Raw genomic sequence first — 27,550 nt, 5'->3', positions numbered from 1 at the left:
TGTTCTCGAACAACGCATTGTTTTCCCCTTCTTTTCTATACGGCTGTGTGTTTACACGACACATTAGCAGCTAAGAAAACATGCCAGAAAAAGTATATAAACCTTAACCCAAGCTAAGGTCGATGTTGTCCGTGTTTAGTTTTTCACAAAAGAAACGAAAGAAATCGGTGACAAGATGAAGTTCTTGGCCGTTATTTTTCTCGGTAAGTTAATCTGGTCATAGTTTCTGGCTTTGTGCTGACAGTTTTTTGCATTACAGGTTTGATATGCGGCCAATTTACAAAGTAAGTATCAGTAAATTATCATGCAGGCTATTTTGTTTTCAGTTGTGGTAATTTGTTTTTCTTCTTGCAGCGCCCAGAGGTTTTTCGACGACAGCGTCGAACAAGATCGTAAGTTTTCGCATATTGTGATGATAATTTTTGTTTTTTCTACCTAAACTGTATTATCGCGTTTCTGAAAGATATTCGCATAATGTCTGAAAATATTCAACAGCTTTTGAGGCATCTGGACTGGAAGTTGACGAACCCACAACATGTCCAACTGGAAAAATGGGCAAAAACTGTGCATATGGTGAGTGTATGTTTGTGTTTAACAAACTCACAAAACGTGTGTTAATCCTACGTATTTTTTGCTCAAAAAATGCTACGCAAATTAGCGATAACGGTGAAAAATAAAACGGAAAGGGCACTAAGCAAACTCCATTGTAACGCCAATGAATATTTTTCAGACCTTTACGACCTTAACCCCGAAATCCCATGGACGGAATTCGGCCAGGAATGGAGCGGAGAAGGACGTCTCTGCGCCTTGTATGGCCAGGCCGGTGTGTACACCTTCGATGGATTGGTGTACGAACACACAGGCAACTGCAAATACACCATGTATGAAGTCGATCCCAGACACGGGCCTGCTTTCTCCGTGAGTAAATTTTCCTCGCAAAAAATATGTAAAAAAGTTCATCATTTATCAGTTAAAAGTTTTTAAGTTCTTTTAAATAATGAAATTCAACAGATTTTTTTCTGACCTAAACAAACGTGTTTTTAACTGAAATAGCCGGTACCGCAATTTTCGCTTCTGCAGAATTGAAATGATTTTAAAAGTACTTTGCCTACGATGGTAGTAAGAAATACACATCAATAATCGGGAAAAATTACTTTATTTGGATATGTCAGGTGAAAGTTACGCGTGTGCCAGGCTGCAGCCACGGCAAGTGTATTTCGAGCGTCGAAATTATACATGAAAAGTGCACTGTTATACTGGAGGAAGACTTCGCCAGCATGATGATGGCTAACGGTGGCGGAGTTGCAGCTGCCGATCTGGAGTAAGTTAAACTATGTAGTTCATGCCTTGAAATTATACTGACTCCATTATGAATTTGTTATTAGCGGGACCTTGGAGATGGAAAACGTGTACGTCAGCAAGTTTAACGCTTGGCGTCACGTGGTTATTGATGATGGCAAGATCACAGTAAGTTGGGACGGTCGCTCTGACGTTATTGTCGTGGTGGATGGTGACGTTCCCTCAACAGGACTTTGCGGAAATGGTGATGGGGACCGAAACAACGACAAAAGTAAGTCTAAACACCAATGAAACTTTGCTGTAGTTTTTCGAAATGCCGGTAAACAAAATCTGTTTACGTAACAAATAAAACATTTGCTTTGAAATGGTAAAAGTAAGAATCTTGTAAAACGCCTAACCAGCAGAAATGCTCCTTTTAAATCTGCATTTCGTTAAAATAATGGCCAATAATTTAAACCAACTTTTAGCCGCCTATGGCACAAACTTCTAACCCTCAGATTTACTCTTGCAGATATCGTTGCTTTGGATTTCATGGATGACATGTGCATCGAAACCTTCGCCCTTCCATCACGAAACCGCGAGTGCATCATGTCAACGGTAAGATTGTGAAATTAAAAAAAATATCTTTTCAATGCATTTTTAAAAACTGATTCCTTCATTGTAGCACAATTTAGCGATTACGCATTGTCTAGAAACCACCGACACCATTTTATTTAGGATATGAATTTACTAAAACAAAATACTTTGATGTCAGCTAGTGTAATACAAATAACAGAAAAATCAATTTCGCCTGCATAGACATCACGAGTTTCCTAAATTTCTTGATAATTAAATTCCCATATTAAAAGTTTTTTTTATTTACAGCAGTTCGTGAAAGATAAATATAAGTGTGTACTTTGATTTACAGAACGTCCTCAGTGCCTGCATGATCATGGCCCACGGAACCTTCGCCCAGTGCAATTCCGTCTACAGTCCCGTGACTTTTATTGCTGAGTGCGTAGAGGAGATGTGTCTGTGCAATTACATGGAGAATGATCATTGTCTGTGTGATGTGGTTCAGCAATACGCACGTATCTGCTCTGACGTCGGAAAGGAGATTGAAATGTGGAGGACACCGCCTTGCTGTAAGTATTCATGAACAAACTATTTGTACCTTTTGGTCTCATCGATGTGTCGTAAATCGTACCAATTAATGTGTGGCATAAATAGACACGACCTATTATGTTACGGACGCTGCCAGGCATATTAACACGAAAAACAAAAAAAAAACAATACAAAAAACATGTCGTAACTTTTTAGTAGCATTATGCTTTGGTAGACGAAACAATGGCCATTTAAAAGATAAAATTATGATTTTGGAGCCTATTTATAATGTATAACCTACATTGAGAAAATTTTTCTTTGCAGCTGTCAGCTGTCGCGCAAACATGGAATGGACGGAATGTGGAAGAGGTGCCGTGTCCCGATGCAGCTCAGTCGGTGTATTGAACATGTACTGGACACCCTGTCAAGCAAGATGCGAATGCCCCAACAGTAAGTATAATATCCCTTGCCTTTGACAGTTTATATTACAGCTGTGTCCACTCAAGGGTCGGTAGGGCTTTTGTTAAAATACAGAGACTAGTCTCGCAAATAACAGTGTGGTTGAATAAAAAGTGCTAACGATCTTGATGCTGATGTTATTAAACTAAATTGCATGCTTGGTTTAGATTTTGTCTGGGACGAGAAATCGCAAACTTGCGTCGAGCCCGAGGTATGCGGTTGCACCCACCAAGGAATCACATATCAGAACGGCGAGAGTAGAATGGAAGGTTGCGTCAGCTGGTAAGAATACGTTATAATGGCCTCATAACAGTGCCTTTAATCGGCAACGCGAACCCTTTCACCTTAAAAAAACCTAAACCTTGCCTTAGTTATGTCTTTAAAACGAACCTTTTTTAGTACGTGTGACGGAGGCTGGTGGCAGTGCCCTATGGTCAGTTGCAACGCAACAGCCTGGGCGTACGGAGACTACCATTACAAGACCTTCGACGGCGAGTTCTTCACTGCACCAGAGGAATGTCAAGTTCTGCTTGCCGAGGACACCGACAACAACTTTCAAGTTTATGTCCAAAACTTTAAGGTAAACTCTCGTTGATCAATTTTCACAATGATGCTCATATATCCATTATAACCACCAGATCCAGCACGTGTTATGTAAAATCAACAGTCTGATCCTGACTTAACATGAGAAATTATGCTACCCTAGTCCTAAAAGACAAAGATAAAGCCAAATCGTGGGAATAAGGGCGATAGAGCAGCACGATAACAACCAAATTTTATGGGTTTAATCAAAACAAATAAAATTGATCTTTCTCACACACCCATCTTCTTCACCCTCTATAAGGAAAAGCACAAATTTAATCATTCTTATTCGTTAAAACACCAACTATATGGTCAGACAGAAGCTTGGTGACCGCAGTAAAAATAACAATAACATTATAAACAGCTATTAAACAGTTTTCCTAACATTTAAAGGGGGATTCGTCCCGCGCAGAGAAGGATGTTCATGTTTTTGTCCGCATGGGTACTCACGTGATGCATTACCTCTTGTCACGTGAGGGTTTGCTTTACTCACACGTGCACGGTGTCCTGGCAACACCAGATTTGGTACTCGAAGCAATGCCATACTTCAAGCGTAAGTTGTACACAAAGATTAAAGTTTTAGCTTCATTTCTTTGCCGGGTTTCTTACAAGACGTCACTTCTAAGGATACTAAAAATAGTAACAGTACGATGTAAACGCAAAACAAATCGTGTATCAAAAATACTTTCCTAATTAATACATGTAGTTCAGAATAAACATTTGTGTATATAAATAGAGGGAGTTGTGGACATCACTCGCTTCGGCGAACGAGGTTTCAGCATGCGACTTCTTCAGTTCAATGTTCACGTCCAATTTGATGGTCTTTACTTCGTGGTGGTGCATGTGCCCGCTAACTACGCCAACAGAATGCGTGGGATCGGAGGAAATTACAACGGTAGAATCAGTGACGACAAAAGCCTTCCTTCTGGTCAGCAGGCAGCTGTAAGCATTAAAATACGTCCTAAAATATAAATATATATCCTGGACTTTATCTCAATCAATAAAGAACATTAAAAAATAACCATTGTAAAGTGTCCAAATTGCAACATTGCAACAAGTAGATAAGATTGCGCGTGTTTTTGCAAAGTGTTATTTTTTACCCAACCACAAGCCGTTCTTGTCGTTCAGAGCTCCTCCGAACTCGTTCACGCTTGGAGGAAAGACGAGAAATGCGAAAGTGACCTCATTTACTGGCCGGCAATCTGCTTAAGTATGTCTTATCATTGTTTTGTTGCCGGAAAATAAAGCTATACGAAATACGGCTTCAAAACCAGGAAAATATATGTTTCTGTAGATTTTGAAATCGAGAATATATGCGGCCACATCTTGGAGCTCGCCGACACCACCTGCGGTACAAGAGTTGACCTTGAATATGTGAGACGACAGTGCGTCGAGGACGCTTGCAACGCCTACAGCTCTGACACCGAGACGACCTGCCTCTATCTGAAGTCAGTGGTCGGAATGTGTTCCATGTTCGGGGCAAAGAACAGCGAATTAAACAAAAACGTCACTGAAATGTGCCGTAAGTGCATTCGTTTTGATTTGGTTTGTGTAAGTTTTCTAAAAGTGAGCAAAAAACTTATTTCAAAGTCGACTGTTTAAATATCCGTACTCTGGCGGATGCCACCCCTGAATTTTTAAGCGTGTTGAGTTTTTCTTTTTGTATCTTGTGGCTTTTTTCTGCGCCTCTCTCGAAAAGGTACGAGATCATAAAGTGACAGCCAGTCAAAAAAATACACGCTATCAATCACCAGCTATAATTGGTGACCCCGGCGTGATTTAAGCACTCCTTCGGATACTAATTTTAAAAAGTAATTATATCTCCGCAAGCAGTTTTTTCGAATAGTGTTTTTCCATAACAAATTTTATCTACATATATTTCCGCAGCAATCAATTGTCCTGCCGACAAAGTGTACAGTGACTGTTCCAGCAGTTGCACCTCGTCGTGTCAATCTGTGGAGCTCTTCTGCGCCACCATGTGTTACCCAGGATGCTTCTGTCCCGAAGGAACGTACGAGAATTCGGACGGTGAGTAACGTATGACAATGTAACATGTTTGCACGGGCTAGAATGCTAGATTATCGTACAAATCTCACTGAAATAAGCAACGCATTATTACCAAGTCTTGGTGTTCAAACCAAACCCACAAAAACTATCAATCAAAAGGACTGACTGTCTGGTTACTTTGTTTACAATGCTAAGCATGTCTAAAGAACATAATCTTTTAGGCTCTTGCGTGTCGCGGGAGGATTGTGGATGTTTCTACGATGGAGACTGGTATGAATCTGGTTCAGTCAGCAAATTCATCAACGACACCAAAGTTTGGTAAGTACATGGCAATTGATAAACTGCCCAAATAAAAAAAGACATGTTTTGATTGCCCTTTCGAATAGACCACTCAAATAATACAAAGATAAATATTAGGAAACTTAGAAAACGTTTTATGGACCTTATTATTTACAGCTCTTGCAACGGAGGCATTATGAACTGCGAAATCATCGGTAAGTAAATAATATAAATATTAATATACAGATAAAATTTAACAATTTTAACAGGTAATTGTAAAATATTTTGATAAATAACAACTTTTGATTTTACATGCTACTTTCCATCAGATAACCTTTGTTATTGTTTGTGCTCAGATCCAGGCACTCTTTGTCCTGGTGACATGATATATTACGAGTGTGCGACTGCTGAACCAGGCTTCCCGGCCGCTGGTTGCATCATGTCGTGCGAACGCCCACACATGACGGGAGGAGCTATGATGGAATGTGTCGACGGTGAGTTTTACCAGTAGTTGCTTTCCACCAGGCTTTACCAGAGGGAAGTGCAGTCGGCATGCCAATCTAGAGGTCCACGAATAGCACAAGGGGCCCACTAACGCCTTTTTGTCTAACATTAAAACATATCTACCAGAACAAGGTCCTTGCTAATCACTGTGTATTGTTTTACTGCTGAAAGCACTTTTACACTCAAATCGGATACCATATTTACTCGATTGTAAGTCGCCCTCGGATGTAAGCCGTACAAACGGTGAATTGAAAACTTTCTAATCCGCGACCTACATTCGAGGAAATGAGTAATTTTTTGTTATCTTTAACGTTGCATTATTTGCTGACATCAGGCTGCTCGTGCTCCCCGGGACTGTACCTCACACCCGACAACAAATGCGTTCCTGTTAGCGAGTGCGGCTGTGTTGGTGCCAACTCCAAGTATTACGAGAATGGGGATTCCTACCAAGACGACTGCAACACCTGGTATATATGACAGCTGTCTTTCAACAATTTTACAAATCGTATATTGAACGAATAGGACATCTTCTGAATAATTTTCTCTTCAATGAATTCACTGTCTTCTTTGCGTTCCAATGCATGAAAAAACTGCATCAGCTGTAGTTGAGTTAAAAAAGCAAACACTTATTATTCAAATAAAATTTTCAGTTTCTGCGAAGGCGGTTCATTTATTTGCACCGACAACCTTTGTCCTAAGACTTGCTCCTCAGCCGGTGGTTCTCACTACCAAACATTCGACGGCCTCATGTACGATTTCCATGGCGAATGCGAATACGTCCTTGCGACGGTAAGTGATGAAATTGTAACGATTTGGCGTTTAGGCTTTGAGCATAGCAACAATATATAAGCCTTTACTCTTTTGACAACAGTATTTTTGCTTAAGGATTTCTGCCCTAACAATCCTGGCGGTGGAATTTTCAGCATTGTCACCAAGAACCACAGGTGCGGAACAACTGGAATGACATGCTCCAAATCTGTCGTTATCACCGTCAAGGTTGGTTTTATTGAGGTTTCGAAACCTTCAAATGGTCAGGATAAGCCAACTGCTTTTTCCTTCATTTAGCCAAATTTTTTTTTATTCCATCCTGCAAAGTTTCCGCGAACCACCTACATTTAGAAAAACTTATCAACACATATGGATTTCAAAAACATATAACGTACCAGAGGTTGGACACTATTATTTTATAACGATAGTACTTGCTGGTGGAATGTTTTGAACGGACTTACTGTTAAACAACTCTATTTGCAAGAGCTTTTGCGAGTTTAATCTCGCTTCATCAGTTGCTGCAAATGACGTGACAAACAACAGTCATTTTGTTCAAAACAGTGCACCAGCAAGTACTATATTTATATAACAGAGACTGACACATCGCATTGAAGAAATCGAACTATTGTTTTAATGCACCTGAAAACTCTCACGGAACTATTTTGCATGGTGTACTACCTACACGTTAAAGTGCATATGACACGGCCATGACAACTTTGCGTAAAACTAAAGGTACATCTACAACAAACATATATCCAAAGTTTTACGCTTCTACGTCAACGAAAAAATGTAGAAAACTGCACGAAAAGTAACGGCGACCAAAAATCGTAAACCTTTTGCGCTGAGGAGAAAAGGACATCACATAAGGCACTTGCGTCGAAAAAATGCATTGTTTAGATAGGAGAAGGCGCCTGTTTTTGAAGATATCGAATAGTTTCAAACATAGGAGAATCCACAGATTATGTTACCTTGAAGGTCAGGACAGGGTTTTGCATCACACAAAAATTTGTTATTGTGACGTCACGAATCAAAGGCTTATTTGTCCCTAATTAGCGGAAGACCATAGGGTATAGCGAAACGACATAACTGTGAGTGGACAAAACGACAATGCTAAACAAACGGTTTGTCTCTGTCGTGTTTTCAAAAGTTCATGTATCACGTTAGCGATCATAAATGCTGTAACAACAAGAACACCCTGTCCCAGTAACTGTTTTATTATTACACAACTAAATAATACATAATAGGTCGAAAAGCGGCCATCTGTCTTCCGCGTAAATTATCATCAAAATCCGTTTATTGCACTTGTTCACTTTTTGTCCTCTGTTTAATGCAATATTATGCTTAAACCTGTTTTACAATGTTTTCCATTCCTACGCATAAGGCTTGCTGCCAGCACTCGCGCACGACCGAAGCGCCTTCTATGACGTCACGCAACAATACCTCGCTTTCGCACGATTTCGTTCGCAGCGGCGAAAGTGCGACTTTGATCAGCTGTATCTCAGAAACCAGTCGTCGTATCAAGCTACTTTTTTCGCCAAAAATGTTTTAAAGTTATGAACATCTCTTTGTTTGATTATTAACATGTTTTATTTTTACGTGTCATATGCACTTCAAACATACAAGTCTTAAATGAAAATTGCTTAATGCAACAAATAACCAGCTTTGTCTCCAACAAACAGAACAAGCAAATCACTTTGAAGCAAGGCGAACAAATTCCGCTCATAACAACCATCAGCAACACAAGATTCCGCAGAGCTGTTACCGGGTACACAGATCACGATACCTCCGAAATCTTCCTCATCAAACAGAAGGGACTCTTCACCGAAATCTCAACCTGCATTGGAATCACAGTGTTGTGGGATAATGGGACCAGACTCTACGTCAGACTTACCGCTGACTTCGCGGTGAGCCTCCTTTTATTAAATCTTCCTTGAAGGTCAAAAGTAAATACAGCTAAATATGTTTAATAAGGATTAATAATAATAATATTTCTGACAAAAAATTTCTGAAAACTGTTTGGACAATGAATGTATTGACTTATGTCAAATTATGCAGACAAAAGTTTGCGGTCTTTGTGGTAACTATGATGGAATCGACACCAACGATTTTACTACCAGCACCGGTATCGCAGCGGAACATATCGAGTTTGGCAACAGTTGGAAGGTAATGTAACTCGCTGCGGCCAGCACTTAAAAATGTAATTGCTTTATATTTTATTTTGGTAATCTTGTTCAAATAAATCAGAAAACGAACAAAAATTGGTTGAATAACTTGACTGAATACCAAAGCACTGCTAAGAAAGTTTAAGGAATGGGTTACATACATTCAAAAACAAACATTACCTTTGTCGCCCAGGTACCTGAAACCGCCTCAGGGTGCGTGGATGCCACCATTGCAAGTCAAGTGAACGACTCCTGCTCCTTGAGACCCGAGAGACGATCCTGGTCGGAAGAAAAATGCAACGTCATTCTTGACACAGAATTGTTCGGAGAGTGCCATGCCAAGGTAAACACGATTAAAAGTAAATGTGCACATGTTTGGTCATAAGGGCAGACAAAACATTCAGTTAGTTTATAGTATAATTAAATTTCCACCAGTCCTTAAACAAGTATGCAACAGTGTCCCGAAAAAATGCTTAAAGTAGGTCGTCAGTCCTTACATTGGAAATATCTGTGATGACGTCCTTTTAGTATTTTGATCTTGCATTCTGATTAACTAATTTGTGTATGGCTGTCACTTGTCAGAAATGATTTTACCACAAATTCCTCTAATATTTGCAAACAACTTACAATATGCAATGATGCGTGACATAGGTGAGTCCGCAAAAGTACTTTGACGCTTGCGTGTTGGACACATGTGGATGTGATGCCGGTGGTGATTGTGAGTGCATGTGCACTGCCATTGCCCACTACGCCCACCAGTGCGCCCAAAAGGGAGTCGTCGTTGAATGGAGAAACATGAAGCGATGCCGTAAGTTACTTAGATTTTTTACATTTAATTTTGGTACCTCATGCATTTTATCACTATAAGTTGAGCAGTTATTTGTCAACGAAATTTCAAAGTGAGTTTTCACAACAAAGCGCTGTTGTTTGCGCCCCAAACAGATAATTCTGTTCAAACAAATAGTTTTGAAATCAAGCAAATATTTTGCGTATCCTTTAAAGTCAAATTGTGACGTCACAACCATATGCACAACTGCCGTAGGGGTATAGGGTCATAAATAGGTTCGGAAATTTAAGCACTGACGAGTGTTTTTGATTCTTCCAGCTCTTATGTGCGAGATTTACAACAAGAACGAAGATGAATGTAGGTGGCATTACAGACCTTGTGCAAGTTGCATCACCGATACTTGCTGCCCCTGCCAGTCTTCAGATGACGCCAACTGGTGCGTGGAGGGCTGCTTCCCAAAATGTCCCGAGGTAAATTTGGTTCTAATGTTGCAATTTACTGAGTTTCTGCGCATGTATAGGGTGTGTATATTGAAAAGTATAAAAATCCGGCTAACAAAAGAATGTACAAAGTTAAGCATTATTGCCAGGGGCATGGGTGATTTCATCGTCAAAAGCTGTATTAAACGAGAAAGAGTTTGTTAACGTAGCAAGCATATACAACCATTTTGCTTTCACAATTCACAAACCTGCGTTGTTACCACACATATGTAAACTCATGATTGACAGCACATTCTTGCTATTGGTGTTAACGGAAATTGATCCTAAATTTAAGTCGTAAATTTAGGGATACATCTTGGATGAAATGACACAGAAGTGTGTGGCAATTCAAAACAGCGAAGACGGATGCACCCGTTATTCTGTCGAGAACAAGTGTCGTGTTTGCGGTAAGTGTGAACTCCAAATTGCTGCTCTTTATGTGTGCTTGACAAATGTGGTTTATTTTTTTCCTTGATTGCAGAAATCTGTGATGAGTGCAAGACCAAGTCTGGCGCCGTGCTCCGTATCAAGGTAGCATCTCAAGTTAATTAAAACGTGCTGTATATCCTGTGGTAAATGCTAAAAGCATTCAGTCGGCATTGGAGTCCAGCCATCAAATACATTACTTATCGTGGAGGAAACCTTCTAAAACCTTATTTGCCATTTTCCTTGCAACATAACTGCGGTTCCATCGCCAGTACTTGGTTTTCTAACTGTACAAAATGTCACTTTTTGCAGCCTGGCGAGACAAAGTACTTCCCCCTGGATACCGACACTTGCCAAGTTGAGTGGTGTGCCGCCACCACCGACGGTGATCTTTGCTACAACGGCACCAGCAACCTGTACAGTTGTGAAGAGGAATATGCCCCGATCCCAAAATACGACCCTTACTTCTACGAATTGACCTGCGTCAACTCAACTACCTCCGTATGCAAGAATTGCCGCGACTGCGAAAAGGGTTTGTTGTGATCTTCGTTATATTTGGTTTGGTATTTCCATTGAAAGTATGGTGATAGAAATAACGATTGTTTGAAAAAAAAGGGGTTGTTATGTTGGCATGTGCGTGAATGTTCCATTCGGTAAATTGTAAGGATTTGACTATGTACTTGTTTCAGAGTGCATTATCCGTGAGGACTCGTGCGACGAAGGAAAGGAGATCGGTGACTCGTGGTCAATCGTTTACGAGTAAGACTTTAATTAAAAATTTTTGATTTGAGTTTTTAAAAATATGAGTCCTTTAACAGCATCAACTCAATCCATTGTGATACAAACCAAACCATGTCCTCTGTTTTTCAAAATTTACCATTTGGTGTTATAACGTTATATTTAAAACGTGACAGAGGTTAAAGCTTTAAGTTGAATGGGTTAACCTTAATTAAGTTGTAAAAATATTTTGTTATTGGTGTGACTGGAGGCATAGCTGGTTAAATATTTCCGAATACTGAGACGTTTTTTGTTTAAGTTATGACCCCGTTCCTGCTATTGGACCGAAAACATATTGTAAGAACTACGAATGTGTACCCCATCCTGATGCGACAGAACCCATTTGTAACTTGCAGGTAAGATTATTTAAGTTCTGGCTAGCCTTCTGGGGCGTTTAAAACAGTTTGGATCAAAATTAAATTTTTACAAGAGATTTGTTTGCATTTTTCCACACTTTCCAAACCTACCGCGTATTAAATCGTTCAAAGTTCATGAACAACACGTTCGAAAATGATACACGTGCGTTTCGTGCAGGAGGTAATTGTCCAAGGATGCATGGACAGCGGAAAGGACAAAGTGTGCGAATGGTACGAAGTTCTCACCGAGTTTGAAACCGGAAACCCATGCTGCCCAGTCAAATACGAATGCGGTAACACACAGTTTGTTTTGTTGTAGTTGGGTTCGGTCTGCCAGTGTCTAATACACCCACAGTTACAATTTCGGTGTTGTTACCATGAAACAAAAACATTTTAAATAATATTTCTTTAAATTCTTACCTTGCAGTGTGTGTGACGTGCGAGCATGACACAGGAGAGAAGGATGCTTCAATCAAGGTGAATTATGCTCAGTACTATGTGTATATGATGTTAGGATCGAGAACTCTTTACTACAGCAACGAAATTTAGGATATTATAAACATGGTTTTGACTTCAATAAAAGTGAAGTACCATCAATTTGTGAAAAGTTTGAGAAGTAGTTGTTATTTATACCACTAGTTATGAAACATACTAATTGTTCTTTTTTTACCACACCGGGGATTCGAACCCAGGATGTCCTGGCCACGAATTTAGATCAAGTTTTCCTCTTGGTATATTAGTCGGGCGCTTGACCAATGCTGCCAATCACCCGCCAAAACACTTGTACATGTTTTCAGGTTGGAGAGTCGAACGTCTGGTGCCGCGATGAGACCGAATCCAACTGCTGTTACACCGATACCTGCTACAACAAAACCGCCATTCAATACTGTCCCAAGATCGACCGTGTACAGGACGCATGTCCCACTGGACCCACACCGACCTGCGCTACCGGTTACGCATGGGTGAACAAGACTCGCGAAGAGGATTGTTGTCCATGGGGAGAATGCGGTGAGTCGACGTAATTGTGACGTCATTCGAGACAAATAAAATTATTTGAATAATTGATGCAGACGATGTTGTAGGCGAAATATACTTATCGGAAGCAACAGGAAGACGAATGACTTGTGTTTTCTTTTATATAAATTGTTAAAAAATCAAATACCATGTATTTGTTGCCCATATTTTGAGAGTTTTTAACCCAGAGAGTAAATTTACATTGGTAAACTCTTCATTGACTGGTAGTATATGAGTAAAACGACTTCGGAAAAGTTTCCTCTGTTTTATTGCGATTGTATGCCGTATGAACTCCAAAACCTCCCTCAAAAGCTATTTTAAGTTTAAAGCAAATTAACAACTTCGTATCTAAGTGTTATACATTCCGCAGAGTGCGATTCTTGTGTGGATTACGACATGCAGAACAACAAAAGACTTATGCCGGTAAGTATTTTGTTTTTGGATCTAATGTTTCCGAACCAAAAATTCCAAACTATTAATGACGAAGGTAATACTTTACACTTAAAACATGTCATATTATTAAGAAAATCCGCTATTTGAAACAAAGGGTTTTTCATAAAATCCAAGCATTTCTATCAAATCAGTATTTTGTCAGATTGGATCTACGTGGAACAAGAAGTGTCTTGGCTTTAAATGTGTGCGAGGTGTGAAGGCTGATGGTGGATGCTACAAGGCGGTTAATTATCAAAACACAACCTGTGCCCCCGAGCCCGACTGCCCAGATCGTATGCACAGTGTCATCTACGGAAGAGATCAGTACGATTGTTGTGACCTGTACCGATGCGGTAAGACAAAAAACAAACAACTTTAGTTGCGAATTTAGATACAATAACGATTTCGTTTGTGCTTATAGAATGTGACAGGGTCTGCTTTGTCAACAACAATGGAACCCTCAATGCCTACCCGGTAAGTTCATTCCGAAAGAATTGCCGTAACCCAAGATATTTTCAATCAACTATCATTTAGTTATAAAGGCAACTTTTTCTGTTATTAACCATAACCTTTTTCGTCCATAGCCAAACTCTGAATGGATGATGGATGGTTGCTGGCATCACTGCACCGATCCACTAGATGGCGCTGAAACGGTGCGACTCAACCAGACAGACTGCCCATACCATCGTCAGATTTGCCAGAAACCAACCGAGTGCCCAACATGCCATGTTCCTGTTGGTTGGCAAGACGACCAGTGCGGTTGTCCTCAATACGTCTGTGGTAAACACAAACATTTTGTGTTCACTTAAAATCTTGTGTGTTGGAATAATAAACTTCTATTACTCATACAGAAGTAACATAAATTTCAATCGTCCAACACTTTGTATTAGAATTTCAATTGTTCTCAACGCAAAAATACTTGCCGTGTTTTAAAATATCATTTTCAAATGTGATGTTTTTGTACAGAGGAGATCCCAAGATGCCCGGTGATCACGTGCGATTATCCATTCTTGCGTGACGTCATCCCATCCGACCCGTGCCAGGAGCCATGTTACAATTGTACATGTGACCATGTCTGTTTTGATCAGTTTGATAACAGGACATACGTGGTTAGTTCATTCATACTTTGCCTGCATACCGGTACGTTTTGAGGTTTTACACCTTTAAGCAAATCAACACTTACTTACAAGAAAGATGACATTGATAGAATGGCATCACGCTGTCGTCATTTGTGTTTAAACACTTGTGTTTTTCAGCCTGGTGAGACATGGCGCCGAACATATCGCGAGACTGAGCGCAAGTGCGAGGATTGTAAGTGTACCAACGATCGTGATGCCAACGACAAGTGTCTGCTAGAGGTAATTTGTTGTAACAATTTTCACTATGTTGGGTTTCTGCATTCAAATGCACAATTTAACCCGGTACTGTCTTTCATTTAAATGTACAATAACGAATCGAATTGCACTCCTAAGTAAAATATTATTTGTTATTAATATTATGTTTAAAGGTTTTCAACTGTTCCAAGAAACAAAGACATGGTGTTCAAATCATCCAAACATTTTATTACGTTTCTAAAAGTTGCTTTTGATTTTGTCTTTAGACGTGTGAACCAGTGCCATGTCCAGATCCGCCTGCATGTGAATTCCCATACGTTGTGGCCATTACTGAAATCACTTCCTGTGGTTGCACCGACCTTATTGAGTGCCGTAAGTGTTACTATGAGTAAGAAAAGTTATAATTTGTCGATAGAAAGTATTTTATTGTGGCTAAGTTTGGGTGTTAGTGTCCGTAGACACGACAACCTAAATGTACCTCGAATCTGTCGGGAAACAATAATTAATATAATGTTTCCGCAATGTATTTGGTCAATTAACGACGCTAATCGTATAATTCTAACTGTTTGCAACAGAGTGTCCTTACTGCAAGTATGAGGATACAGTGTTGGTGGAGAAGGAAGTTGGCTCATCATGGACCAAAGGAGAAAAGATTTGCTACGACACATACACTTGTCTCCCAACCAAGGCAAGTTAATATATCCAAGACAAAAAGACTTTTTGCAGACTGTCCAGTTCGGTTTTAATTCTGATTTGAAGGAAAACTGATTAGCATACATAAAATTACCTCAAAGGCAGAATGCAGTAATGATGTCGAAGTATTTTTGTTTTGAGCAGGATCTTGGCAAGGATACCGAATGCCACAACGTGACCAAAACGCGTAATGAATGTCCGCCACCAACCGTCTGCAAAGAAAACTACAAGAGTGTCAAGGACGAAGAACGAAGCTGTTGCTATGACGACGGAGAGTGCTGTGACATTTTCAAATGCGGTAATATGGTTTTCTTTGACGGGAAAATCCCCCTTTGTTTAAAACCCGTTCTCGACATTACGGAGTAACCATTCATTTTTCAGTGTGCAACGTGTGTATGTTCGACGGTGAGCCGTACCAAATCGGTAACACGTGGACCAAGGATTGTCTTAACTACGTGTGCACATCAACAGTGGACGAACAAGATCCTGACAAGTGCCTCTTGGAAACGTGGGAGGTTGTTCCATGCAACGACACGAAACCGGAATGCCAGGATTGCTACGAGTAAATTACATTTCGTTCACGTTCTTATGTAAAAACAAATGTTTTGAAACAAAAAACAATGAAATGGGAATAGGTTTGGTTCTTTAAATTAATTCAAAATCTTTTTAAACTACCACAATTTGATCAATTTTTCAAAAGCCGAAAACAAATTTTTAGTACTGAACTGAACTGAACGGCGTAACTATTTCTAGGTGGGATACTCTGCACGAACGCCAAGTTCCCGAGTATTGCTGTCCAGTTTACCATTGCAAAGCAGAGCTTTACTGCGACAGAAACGGCGAAAAAGTCACGGTAATTTGCAAGTGTTGACATTTTGTCTGGAGCTACCGCAAAATTTGCTACAATTTATTCTTCATTTTCTGTTCTTTTTCGTACTTGGTTAACCTGAACTTATTTACATTAAGAATGGAACAGAGTGGGTCGCGTTGGACGAAGATCCTAACGGCTGCATCAAACGTCGTTGTTTCGTGTCAGAAAATGAATGGGAGGCCGGAGTCTGCCCAATAGCTGTGAAAATCAGCCCTTGCGAAGTCGACAACACGCAATGCCAGACTTGCGAAAACAAAACTATTGGCAAAGATATATGCGAATGTCCCGAAGTCGTCTGCTGTAAGTGTTGGGCGTAAATCTACATAAGCGTTTCAAAATATTTGGTGTCACTCTTAAAGCACTGTATGAAAATACCAACAAAATATTTCACTCCAATAATAAGCTTTTGGATTGAAATGAAAGCAAAACAACTTAACACATGACTTCTTTTCCATAGCCCCACTGAACCCACCAACACAATGTTATGACCCTGCTGCCAATCAGAAAGTCATCTCCTTGGGAACTGAAGACGAATGTTTCGCCAGCAAAAACTGCTGTGGTCAGTAGTGATTACTTATACACAAACTTTTACCATAAGTGTTCCTTATTGCTTTCATAAAATTAAAAATGTATCTTCTTTCTATGTAGTGTGTGACAGCACTTGTCTCTACAAGGGAGTCAGACGCACGGTACGTCTATTATTCCCGTTTCTGTGGTGATATAAGTTAAATATTAGTTAAATATATTTGTTTTAATATTATGTTACCTTTTCGTCTATACCAGGAAGGATTTTTGAATATAAAAATATTTTTTATTTAGTTGTACGAAACCTGGTGGGACGAGGAAACCTGCACACGTATGAGATGCGTTGTTCCCGAGGCGATGGTGGGAATTCTGCAAAAGGAAACTGACGACTGGGATGGAATCAAGCAATCTCTTGACTACCGGTAAAGCGACAAAAATATCAAACTTTTATTGTTTGTGTCTTCAGGATTTTTCATTGTTTAGCTGTAAAATCTAACATCAAAAATGAGGGTTTTATACTCGTACTCCTCTATGTTTTTTTGGCCAAAGCGAGTTATTCATGAATTATTGTATTTCCTTTGTTTTAGTGATCTAATGGATAAATCTGGAAAGGCTAGAGTAATCTACAGCGAGTGCCAGCAAGACCCGAGTCTCTGCCCAGTGGCACGTGACATCGGATGCCCCGATCCAATTCCATGCAAGGAATGCCAGACCACCACCCCTGGAAAAGATGAATGCGGCTGCGACATCAATATTTGCGGTAAATTAAAACACTATACGAAGATGCTGGAACTAAGTACAAAACCTTGAGGCATTCTCTTTTTTTAGTTGACTACGTCTGCCCACCAGCACCTTTCAACAGAACATCTTGTCCACCACCAAAGTCTAAACTCGTTGAAGTGTCGCTTAACGGTAAGAATCCCTGAAAACATGAGGACGTATATTTTGCAATAAACTGCGTTTTTAACACCCTTAGGACTCCACGACTACTTCCCCTGCTGCCCTGTGGGTAACGTGTGCGAGTGTCCCGATGGTTGCTATGACGGAAGCAACACTCTTCGTGCCGTCGGCGAACAATGGGAAGAAGATGTCCAGGTTGACTGCGGAAACAAGAGAAGGTTTACTATTTGTGATATAACCTTTTGAACTATTGTGAATTGGTAGAATGGCCGAAAAAAGAATTTACTTTTTTAAGTAATACTGAAAGTGTGTGATTTCAGATCTAAAATCGACATACATTTTCTTCAAACTGAATAAATAATTATATGTTACGTTTTTGTTTTGTCCTTCCATAAAATTTCAGAAATATCGCCTGACACAAACGCACTTGAACAAAAAAATTTTCAATGATGCTTTTCTGTTAGATACACATGTCGTGCCTCGAAGGAGGGAGATCCAAGCGAATGTCCACAGGTGGAAGAAATCCCCTGCATCTCCCCGGATCCCTGCCCCAACTGCTTCGATTCGGTAGAGAGGATTGACGACTACTGCTGCTTGCAACTCGACTGCGGTAGGTTCACATTCCTGTTGGAAAATTACATTGACTTCTTGTTGGTGTTTACACGTGGAGTCTGTAATCTGTTTTTATTGCAGTTCCTGTACCAGAACCAACGGAATGTGTTGAACCAGCACAAAACCAGAAAATTGTGTCCGTGGCAACGGCTGACGAGTGCTTCCCCCAGAAGAATTGCTGCGGTAAGATTTCTATTAATTAAATTTCTAACGACTTGTATTTGCATCATTGCAACACGCTTTTGGATTAATATGGTGGTGATGAACATCCCACACAAATAAAAGTATCAACATCATTGTAGTACTCGAGAGAGTAAGGAGTATGTACTATAAATCTGTATTAAAAAGGCGTTCCTATCTCTTACACGACCTTACCTTTTCTTTACAGTTTGCGACACTTCTTGTCTTTACAAGGGAATTAGGCGCAAGGTATGAAACATATGCTAAGTACAATGTGAATGGTACTTCCTGTAAACATTAGGTTGTATATAGCCTACCTTACAACCCAATATAATGCACAACCTCTTGTCCTCATGTAATGCTGCTTAGCTAATACAACGTTTGGACAGAAACATTCTCAATCCCTATGTTCAAAACTTTACTTCTATCTCATAGCTTTACGAAACTTGGTGGGATGAGGAGACTTGCACACGTATGAGATGCATCGTTCCTGACGTCACTGTTGACATGATACAAAAGGAAACAGACGACTGGGAAGGAATCAAAGATGAACTTAACTTCCGGTATAGTTGCTTCGGTGCATTTAAATAAGAACCTTTCAGACAACTTTTTTGAAACAAAATTTAACATTCTTTGTGACATTGCCTTTATCCTCGCGACATTAATAGGTTTATTTTGTTCTGAAGAAGAAACAGGCTTTAAATCAATGTTAGCTTGTTTGTTATGGTGTGTCTTTGATGTATTGCAGTGATATGTTGGAGAGCTCTGGCGTGGCGAGGCAAATCTACAAAGAATGCCAGCAAGACCCAAGCATGTGCCCAGTGGCACGCGACATTGGATGTCCCGATCCAATTCCATGCAAGGAATGCCAGACGACCACACCAGGAAAGGACAAATGTGGATGTGACATTAACATCTGTGGTACGTGCTTTATTGTGGCTACAGTTGCATAGTACAAACCAACTAGCACTAAATATCCAAAGATCATACAATGTTTTGATTTGGTCCAGAGATCTTACGTAACTTTGTAGATGGAGCAAACTTTCAGAATACCGAATTGAGTGTAAACCGCCTTAGGTTGGCATTTATTTCTGATTTGATAGTTGTATGACTTCCGAAAGTGCGGTGGAACGCATTCGTGCAATTATAATACCTTACAGATGTTAAATTTCATTACCAGTAGCTAATTCCTGTTGTATTATAGAGGACTACGTCTGCCCACCAGCACCTTTCAACAGAACATCTTGCCCACCACCCAAATCCAAACTTGTTGAAGTGTCGCTTAAAGGTAAGATTTACTGGGGCTCAATAAAAATCATATTGGCTCAGTGGACATTACAGCGACCTGGGTTACGTTTTAGGGCTCCACGACTACTTCCCCTGCTGCCCTGTGGGTAACGTGTGCGAATGTCCAGATGGTTGCTATGACAGCAGCAACACTCTTCGTGCCGTCGGCGAAAATTGGGAAGAAGATGTTCAGGATGACTGCGGCAACAAGAGAAGGTTTGTTATTTGTCAACAAACAGACAGTTTTGAACGAGTAAATCTTTTCACTCAGATACACTTGTCGCGTTGCCACGACGGAAGATCCTCACGAATGCCCTCAAGTTGAGGAAATTCCCTGTGTTGTACCAGCTCCATGCCCCAAGTGTTTCGACACTGTAAGCAGTAAGGACGACTACTGTTGCGAACAACTCGACTGCGGTAAGGATATGAATTTGTAGCAGCTCCTAATAGACTATGTTTAACTTGCCAATTTAAAACCCAAACGTCTACGTTTTGTTACAGGCTATTTTTATAAAAAAAGCCATTGGCTCTGACGACTCTAATGATATCTAAGTTTAACGAAGTACGTCAGTGCAAGTGAAATGCAACATTTTTTTCGTTTACGTTTTAAAGTGCCCATACCCGACCCAGTGGAATGCACTACTCCAGCAGCCAACCAGAAGATTGTTACCTTGGCAACTCAGGACGAATGCTTCCCGAGCAAGAACTGCTGTGGTACGTAATATAAACGTTTTTGTTGAAAGCTACTATGCAAACGAGAGTATCAATTTGTGTTTATTTGCGTTTGCAGTTTGCGACACGTCGTGTCTCTACAAAGGAATCAGGCGAAAGGTAAATCAGGCGAAAGCCATTTTTTGTGAGTTATTTAACATTATACGTCTACGGGTTGGTTCTTAAAATCCGCCATGTTTGTCGGAAAACTGCACTTTTGTAAGGTCTGGTAATAGATCCAGTCATATGTTCTGTGCAGTTGTACGAAACTTGGTGGGATGAGGAGACTTGTACACGTATGAGATGCATCGTACCCGAAGCCATGGTGGGTATGCTGGAATTGAAGACTGAAGACTGGGACGCAATTAAGGAGAACCTGAACTACCGGTAGATAAGGCTAATTTTCATATAATTTGACATAACTTTATTGAGTTTTCGCTACAGCGAGGTGTTGGAAAGCTCTGGCGTGGCAACGAAAATCTACGACGAGTGCCAGCAAGACCCGAGCATGTGCCCAGTAGCACGTGACGTCGGGTGTCCCGATCCAATTCCGTGCAAGGAATGTCAGACGACCACCCCTGGAAAAGATGAATGTGGCTGTGACATCAACATATGTAGTAAGTGGCATCTCTAAGCACCAACTTTGCTCCTTCAGGATATTTTACCTTTACTATAAAATGTTCTATTTCTTATTACAGATGACTATGTATGTCCACCAGCGCCATACAACGTAACGTCCTGTCCACCACCCAAGTCCGATCTTATTGAAATTTCGCTGAGCGGTAAGAACCGAATGACCGCGTGTTTTGCATATACTTTTACATTTTTTCACTGAACTGCTTTCAATTCAGGCCTTCACGAGTACTTCCCCTGCTGCCCTGTGGGTTATGAGTGCAGATGTCCAACAGTGTGCTATGACAGCGACAACAACCCCCGCAAGATCGGCGAACAATGGGAGGAGAACGTTGAAGATGATTGCGGCAGCAAGCGCAGGTAATTTTCATAAAACTGCAAACCATTTCAACTGTTTCAATTTAACCTGTGTCAAGCTTTTGTAATAGAAGAAAAATGCGTGCTAGGGCATCATGGTGTAAGTTTCGTTTTGCCAACCTGTTTATTGCTATCCAGATACACTTGTCGCAACGCAGTGGAAGGTGATCCCAGTGAGTGTCCCCAAGTGGAGGAAATACCTTGTGTTGCCCCGACTCCCTGCCCCAACTGCCACGTGACCCTCAGCAGCAAGGACGAATACTGCTGCACACAATACGAGTGTGGTAAGCTTTAATTATATATATATATATATATTTTTTTTTTGAGGGCCAATTATTCATCGATTTACCTTAAAAATAGCTTGAATTTAGATGATTTAATTAGTGTATAGGTAAAACGGACTTAAAAAAGCCTGACCGGACTTCTAACCCGAATGTTGTTGCTCACAGTACCGATGCAGTGCAACGTGACCACCCAGGATGACTGCGAGAAGAAGTACTTCCCATTCACCGTGATGAAGACCGACGCAGTAAAGACCAAGAACGAATGCTGTCCAAGCTATTGTGATTGCCCTACAGTCTGTGTTGACGATGTTGACATGACTCAACACGAAAGTAGGTCTAAAAAAGTAGTCTGTAGGTTAAAGTAATGTGTCGTGCTCCCATATTAAAGTGCGAAAAATAGAGTTATATGACATCTTGCGAAAAGTTTCCTATTACTTGGATCAGGTTCTTATAACAAAAAGAGCAAGGAAATGCGAATTCTCCCATTAAAGTGTGAGGCCTCCATTATTCTTGAGCCTGTATTGGTGCAGGAAACGAAAGGTGGATGCATCCCAAATCTGAGTGCTGGTACCGCCGCTGCTTGGTAGACAGAGATGCTATCATCAACCAAGGTTGCCCATACATGGTCAACGAAACTGTATGCGTGGTTCCGGATGAGTGTGATACGTGCTTCCACGCTGTGGACACAATTGACGGATGTGGATGCACAGTTAGAAAATGCGGTGGGTGCCTTTAATCATCAGTTGTCATTTTCTTCGTGTGAATTAACACACAATTTAGGTTTTAAAGCACAGTTTACTGAAACTTCGAATGACATTTTTTACCAATAAACTACATAGTTTTGTATGTGAACATTATTCCTTTTTTTAAACGGCACATTTCTTGGAAGAAGGGTGGTTTTAAATCATACAAAACATACACACGTGTCTCTAAATGTACTTCTTCTGTTTCCAATAGAACCGAACCCATGTCCGCGCCCGAACTGCACCGACGAATGCAAGGAAATCGTCGACACCGGACTCAAGGACGACTGCGGTTGTCCCAAACTTGAATGCAGTAAGTTAGTCTATCCAAGCTAAACGCTAACCTGCAGAAAAAAAACAGACATTGCTGCTTCCAGGGCTTCAGAAAGAGATTTTTAATTTTTAATCATTGTGAAACATTAACTTTTTCAAGAACGCAAGGAGTGCCTGAGGACCAACCTAACTTGTGATGACCCCGAGATGGATGTTTACAAGTATATGGATCACTCGCTCAACGTTTGCTGTCCGCAATACGGCTGTCGTAAGTTTTCCCACCAGACAGTAAAGAAAACTACGCCTTGGTGTGTTTTAGTAACTACACAAAGACGAACAGTTTGGAAAAAAATAGGGCGTTGTGACAAAATTTAGTTTTTATACAGATTTGGGAACAAAAATAAATGATTTCTTCTCATGTAGGCTGCAACTTCAGTCGTTGTGAGGATGCCATGTGCGCGGATGGAGAGGTTGCTGTTCGTAACCTGACCGACCAAAGATGTTGTTGTCCTAAATACGATTGTGTTGACAAGCCACCATCAACTGATTACTGCATGATTGGAAACGAGAAGAAAACAGTACGTTTTTTTGTTCAGGAATAATGCATGTCACAAGTAAACCACAGTAAAATAACTAATTTTTGTGAAGCAGCATATATATTTGCAAGTCCAATATACAGAATCGTATAGAAATAAGGAGTTAACCGCTTTGCATTCTAACAGATTGGCGAGAAATGGGTGAACAAAGACAACGCATGTGAGATGATGCAATGCACTTACCTCAACCCTCATTCCAGAGACAAGACAAAGATCGATATCTTCCCGAGGTACACGTGCTCAGCAACTTCTGCAACCAGGAATAGGAGGGCAATCTGTGCCAATAACGAACCTTCCTACACGGCCAAGACCAAGAACGGTTGCTGTGAGGAGTCGGTCTGCCCATGTAAGTTGGTTTATTTAAACATTCGAATGTTTATATCGTTTTAATTGGGAATTTTTGAGCTCACAATACTTAAAAATGAAGGTTTTAGGTCAATGCAAACTTGCAAATTAAACAGTAGTTTTGATAAATTGAAGCATCACTATCAATTTATGGTTTTTGGCACTATGCCTTTTTATCATTGCTGAAAGCTAATATGAGTGAATTTCTTCTCAAATAAAACAGGCACATGTGAACTGTTCGGAGATCCTCATTTCCGCACTTTCGACGGCCTCAACTACGACTTCCAAGGCAAGTGCACTTACACTCTGATGAAAGAATTCAAGTTCAACGAAACTGAAATCCTCGTCGACAACGAGCTTTGTCGCTGGTGGAGCGCCAGGGATAAAGACCTCTCCTGCATGAAGACACTTGTCGTTCTTCACAAGGGCAACAATTACACTTTCACTTCCGGACAAAAGGTGGGTGCTCTGTTGTGATGAGTTTGATAACTTCAGTAGGCGAATTGATGGTACAAAGCATGTTATATTTTAATAATTAATCTTACCTAGAACATGTTGTTTTACAGCCAACTAACACTTTCTAGCCTATTGTAGAGCGTTTGTACAGTTATTTCATTATTAATTATCATTTATAGTTCTTCTTCAACAACCAACGAATTACCCTGCTTGATGCCTGGCAACCGGAGGGTAGTGATGTGAGAGTAGAGTCCTTCAGTTTCCTCACCTTGGAAATGCATATCATGTCGCTCGGAATAGATATTGTGTTCGAATCGTACGTTGCCTACCAGTCTCTCATGCTCAAGATTCCTTATGAGACATACGAGGGTCAGATGGAGGGTCTCTGTGGTAAGTTATTCTGTTGACCCAATATGTTTTACAGTAGCCGAAATTTAAGCCAGAACAAAAGCAACTTTGTGCGACTAATTGCAATTTCTTTTCGGAGCCTGGTGTTTTTCCTGCAAAAAATTAGGATTAGACCCCGTTTTGTTTTAACCAAATGGTTCCTTAAAACCAAGCAAACTTGTATCTGTTGGTCCGGTTATATGCATGTTCTCAACACTTTGCATGAACCTTTTGGTTGGACATGTACATTTCTCCAGGAACGTGTAACAACGACCAGTCGGACGATTTGCGAGGAAAGAGCAAGATCCTATACGACGCTTCCATCGTCGCCGATGTAGACAAGTTCGGCGATTCTTGGTTGAAGGCCGTGAAGGACTTCGATCACGCACAGTGTTACCCAGTGGAGCCAGAGTGTCCCCAGGAACCAGTGTACCCCGACTGCGCCAGCGAGTTGCCACCGGACAAGTGCATCAATTGCGAGAACCAATGTCATCTTTCTCACTCCAAGTGTCAGGGCTGCGAGCAAGATCCTTGCGCGGTTAGTGGTGACAAATGTCCTTAGTAATGAAATGAAAGTTTGTATCTTGCAGTTGGAGTTGTCTTAACAACAACAAAAGTAAAAGTATTACAAACCTTATTGATAATTGTTTCAGACCATGACCGACAGCGATGCTTTTTCGGAATGCAGACAACTGGTCGATCCAGAGGGCTATGTACCACAGTGTGAATTTGATCTTGCGCTTATCACCAACGATACAGCACAGAAATGCGATCCTTGCAACTCTCCAGCTGTCGTCCAGTTTGCAACTAAATGTGAAATCGTTGGCCTGTGTGCTTTGTGGAGATCCTCCCTGGGCTGTGATGGTAAGATTTTGAAAACGGTGCAGCAAGAATACTGAAGTTTGATTCGAATTATCGCTTATATGTATCTTAGTACCACAATGCCCCGAGAACCAGGTCTTCCAGGAGTGCGTGCCGAACGCTCTTAAGTACAGGTCATGCGACAACTTGACCGTATTGTACGACGACGGTATTCGCGTGGAAGGATGCTTCTGCCCAGAAGGACAAGTTCGTGAATCTGCCACCTCAAAGAAATGCATTCCAACCAAATGTAAGTCGGTTTGTTTCGAAAATGACAGAACCAAATCGAGGCATAGGTTTCTGAAATAGTTTGTTCCTTCGAGGTGTTTTTTTTGTAAATGTAAATACAGTATAGTTTAAGGTTACTCGTTGACAATGCGACTTTTGTAGTATAATTGACTTTAAACCTTCTTCGAGAAAGGATCGTGCCGTATATTTTAATTCCATCTTTTCAATTGAGTTTGCTTTGCTTGCAGGTTGCTTCGCTTGCCAAGAAGCCCCAATGTGCGAAGATGGCACGGAAGCAGTTTCACAGGATGAAGACGAATGTGGTTGCCCGGTGTACTACTGCCAAGGTATAAAAAAGTAAACCATGGTCATATTCCACTTTAACACAATTATTCACCCAAGCAGCGCGTATTGAAAAAAAAAACTATGCAATTCAACACAATATAACTTATATCAGGCACTGGTGGTTCCTCCAGTGAAGGCTGTGCGCCAATATCGTCAGAAGTGAGAATTGGACAGCGCAATGACGCAAATCAAATGTGCACGTCATCCGCCAACGTACAGCTATGCGGTGGATCTTGCTCGTAAGTAAACCTTGTCGTACGTTCCATACCCATGTCGTGTCACTATTGAACATAACATATTACACAAAACATATAATCGCCCAGTAATGATTTCAACATAATTACGTGGAAAACATACTTGAAAACCAATGACACAGATATCCAGGGCAGGCAAGATAATTCTCATGTGAATACTGTTTCCCCGAACCGAAAGTTATACGTGTTGTTTAATAAATTGATCACTACATCATTAACACTCTGCAAGGCATTTTCTCTGACTTCTTCCCAACATTTTCTTATTAGGTCGCAATTCTCGCTGACAAGGAGATCAGAATTCACCGAGTCTTGCACCTCGTGCAAACCAACAAGCACAGAGACGAAGACCATTACGTTGGGTTGTATGGGTGGCGACTCCATGGATTTCGAATACGAAAGCCATCTTGCTTGCTCGTGCCAGACAACACCATGTGAATAAATCTCTTATCTTTACCATATGATGCCTCACACCGACGACCGACCGGAACACTTGAAACACGACCATGATTTTTGCCTGCGTCAACGTAGCACTTTTTTTTACTGGAATAATTAACCCGAAACAGTCAAGATTAGTCCACGAACATTTCTGGTTTTCACTATAAAATGTAACACAAGTTTGATTTTATAAGGTTTCTTGCAGTCGTCATTGGAAAAAAATTCTGGAATGCTACCTGTCGCTTTGTTTTACTTTTTGCTTCAATTCGGCCCCCACGCTTCGCTATCACCGCGGTTTTGGCTTTTGCCGAAATTTTATACTAACGACTAAAATTATTTACTAACAGCTTTTAGATTTATAACTTTAACAAGTGCTTGTGCAATAAGATAACGTTCTGTTTGATCGCTTTGCCTCCAAAATACACGCAACATAAAAAGCATCATCATGACTGAGTCTAAAGCAAGAAACCATAACAGAGTGGAAAATGCTGAGGCTTGTAAATCTATGACAAAGGCATCTAACGAGAGGCACAGGTGCACGCAGAAAAAAACGATAAAAAACAGGAAAATTAGTGGAGTAAAAATGTCCTATAAAAACAGTTGCTTGAATATAACCCTATTGCCAGTATTAGGCTTTTGGAAAATCGCCACTGTTAAAAAACACAATCCTTATTTCCAACTTAAATAAGTTATTTCAAATTAAACATTACAGTAAAACTACAAAATAATGTTCAAAACACCTCCTGTGTACGTATTAAACATGTTATCAACATACGACTTTTTTTAGACCTTGTCCTTTTGACCAAATTAGGCTCCGCGTCAAAAA

General features: G+C 40.5%; 1 protein-coding gene across 1 annotated transcript; it reads left to right on the top strand.

Annotated features, from left to right (window-relative positions):
* Positions 1–130: 130 nt before the first annotated feature.
* Positions 131–27,164, top strand: LOC145893832 (uncharacterized). Its single transcript, XM_082982193.1, has 83 exons — positions 131–203; positions 260–284; positions 355–392; positions 496–573; positions 731–918; positions 1,173–1,321; positions 1,386–1,570; positions 1,811–1,896; positions 2,207–2,423; positions 2,707–2,832; positions 3,009–3,123; positions 3,241–3,421; positions 3,817–3,976; positions 4,160–4,365; positions 4,552–4,633; positions 4,718–4,945; positions 5,311–5,451; positions 5,652–5,748; positions 5,887–5,924; positions 6,066–6,203; positions 6,548–6,680; positions 6,864–7,002; positions 7,099–7,209; positions 8,661–8,885; positions 9,037–9,144; positions 9,337–9,486; positions 9,795–9,951; positions 10,249–10,400; positions 10,717–10,816; positions 10,891–10,940; positions 11,148–11,367; positions 11,525–11,594; positions 11,872–11,968; positions 12,147–12,261; positions 12,396–12,445; positions 12,766–12,976; positions 13,353–13,405; positions 13,578–13,767; positions 13,836–13,888; positions 13,999–14,194; positions 14,381–14,523; positions 14,671–14,772; positions 15,015–15,120; positions 15,324–15,436; positions 15,586–15,739; positions 15,823–16,003; positions 16,195–16,294; positions 16,408–16,612; positions 16,770–16,871; positions 16,961–17,001; positions 17,132–17,259; positions 17,425–17,597; positions 17,666–17,749; positions 17,814–17,955; positions 18,202–18,347; positions 18,431–18,532; positions 18,738–18,778; positions 18,965–19,092; positions 19,278–19,450; positions 19,734–19,817; positions 19,891–20,032; positions 20,088–20,233; positions 20,429–20,530; positions 20,607–20,647; positions 20,787–20,914; positions 20,972–21,144; positions 21,226–21,309; positions 21,379–21,520; positions 21,656–21,801; positions 21,967–22,131; positions 22,332–22,523; positions 22,759–22,857; positions 22,978–23,085; positions 23,241–23,395; positions 23,540–23,759; positions 23,982–24,217; positions 24,394–24,604; positions 24,859–25,139; positions 25,255–25,465; positions 25,536–25,712; positions 25,939–26,037; positions 26,148–26,274; positions 26,557–27,164. The coding sequence occupies exons 1-83, from the start codon at positions 176–178 to the stop codon at positions 26,726–26,728; spliced, it is 11,091 nt and encodes a 3,696-aa protein (XP_082838319.1). The 5' UTR covers positions 131–175; the 3' UTR covers positions 26,729–27,164.
* The last annotated feature ends 386 nt before the right edge of the window (positions 27,165–27,550 follow it).

This window comes from Ascidia mentula, chromosome 3, assembly GCF_947561715.1.
Source record: "Ascidia mentula chromosome 3, kaAscMent1.1, whole genome shotgun sequence".
NCBI lineage: Eukaryota > Metazoa > Chordata > Ascidiacea > Phlebobranchia > Ascidiidae > Ascidia > Ascidia mentula.
This window is presented reverse-complemented; position numbering and strand designations above follow the sequence as displayed.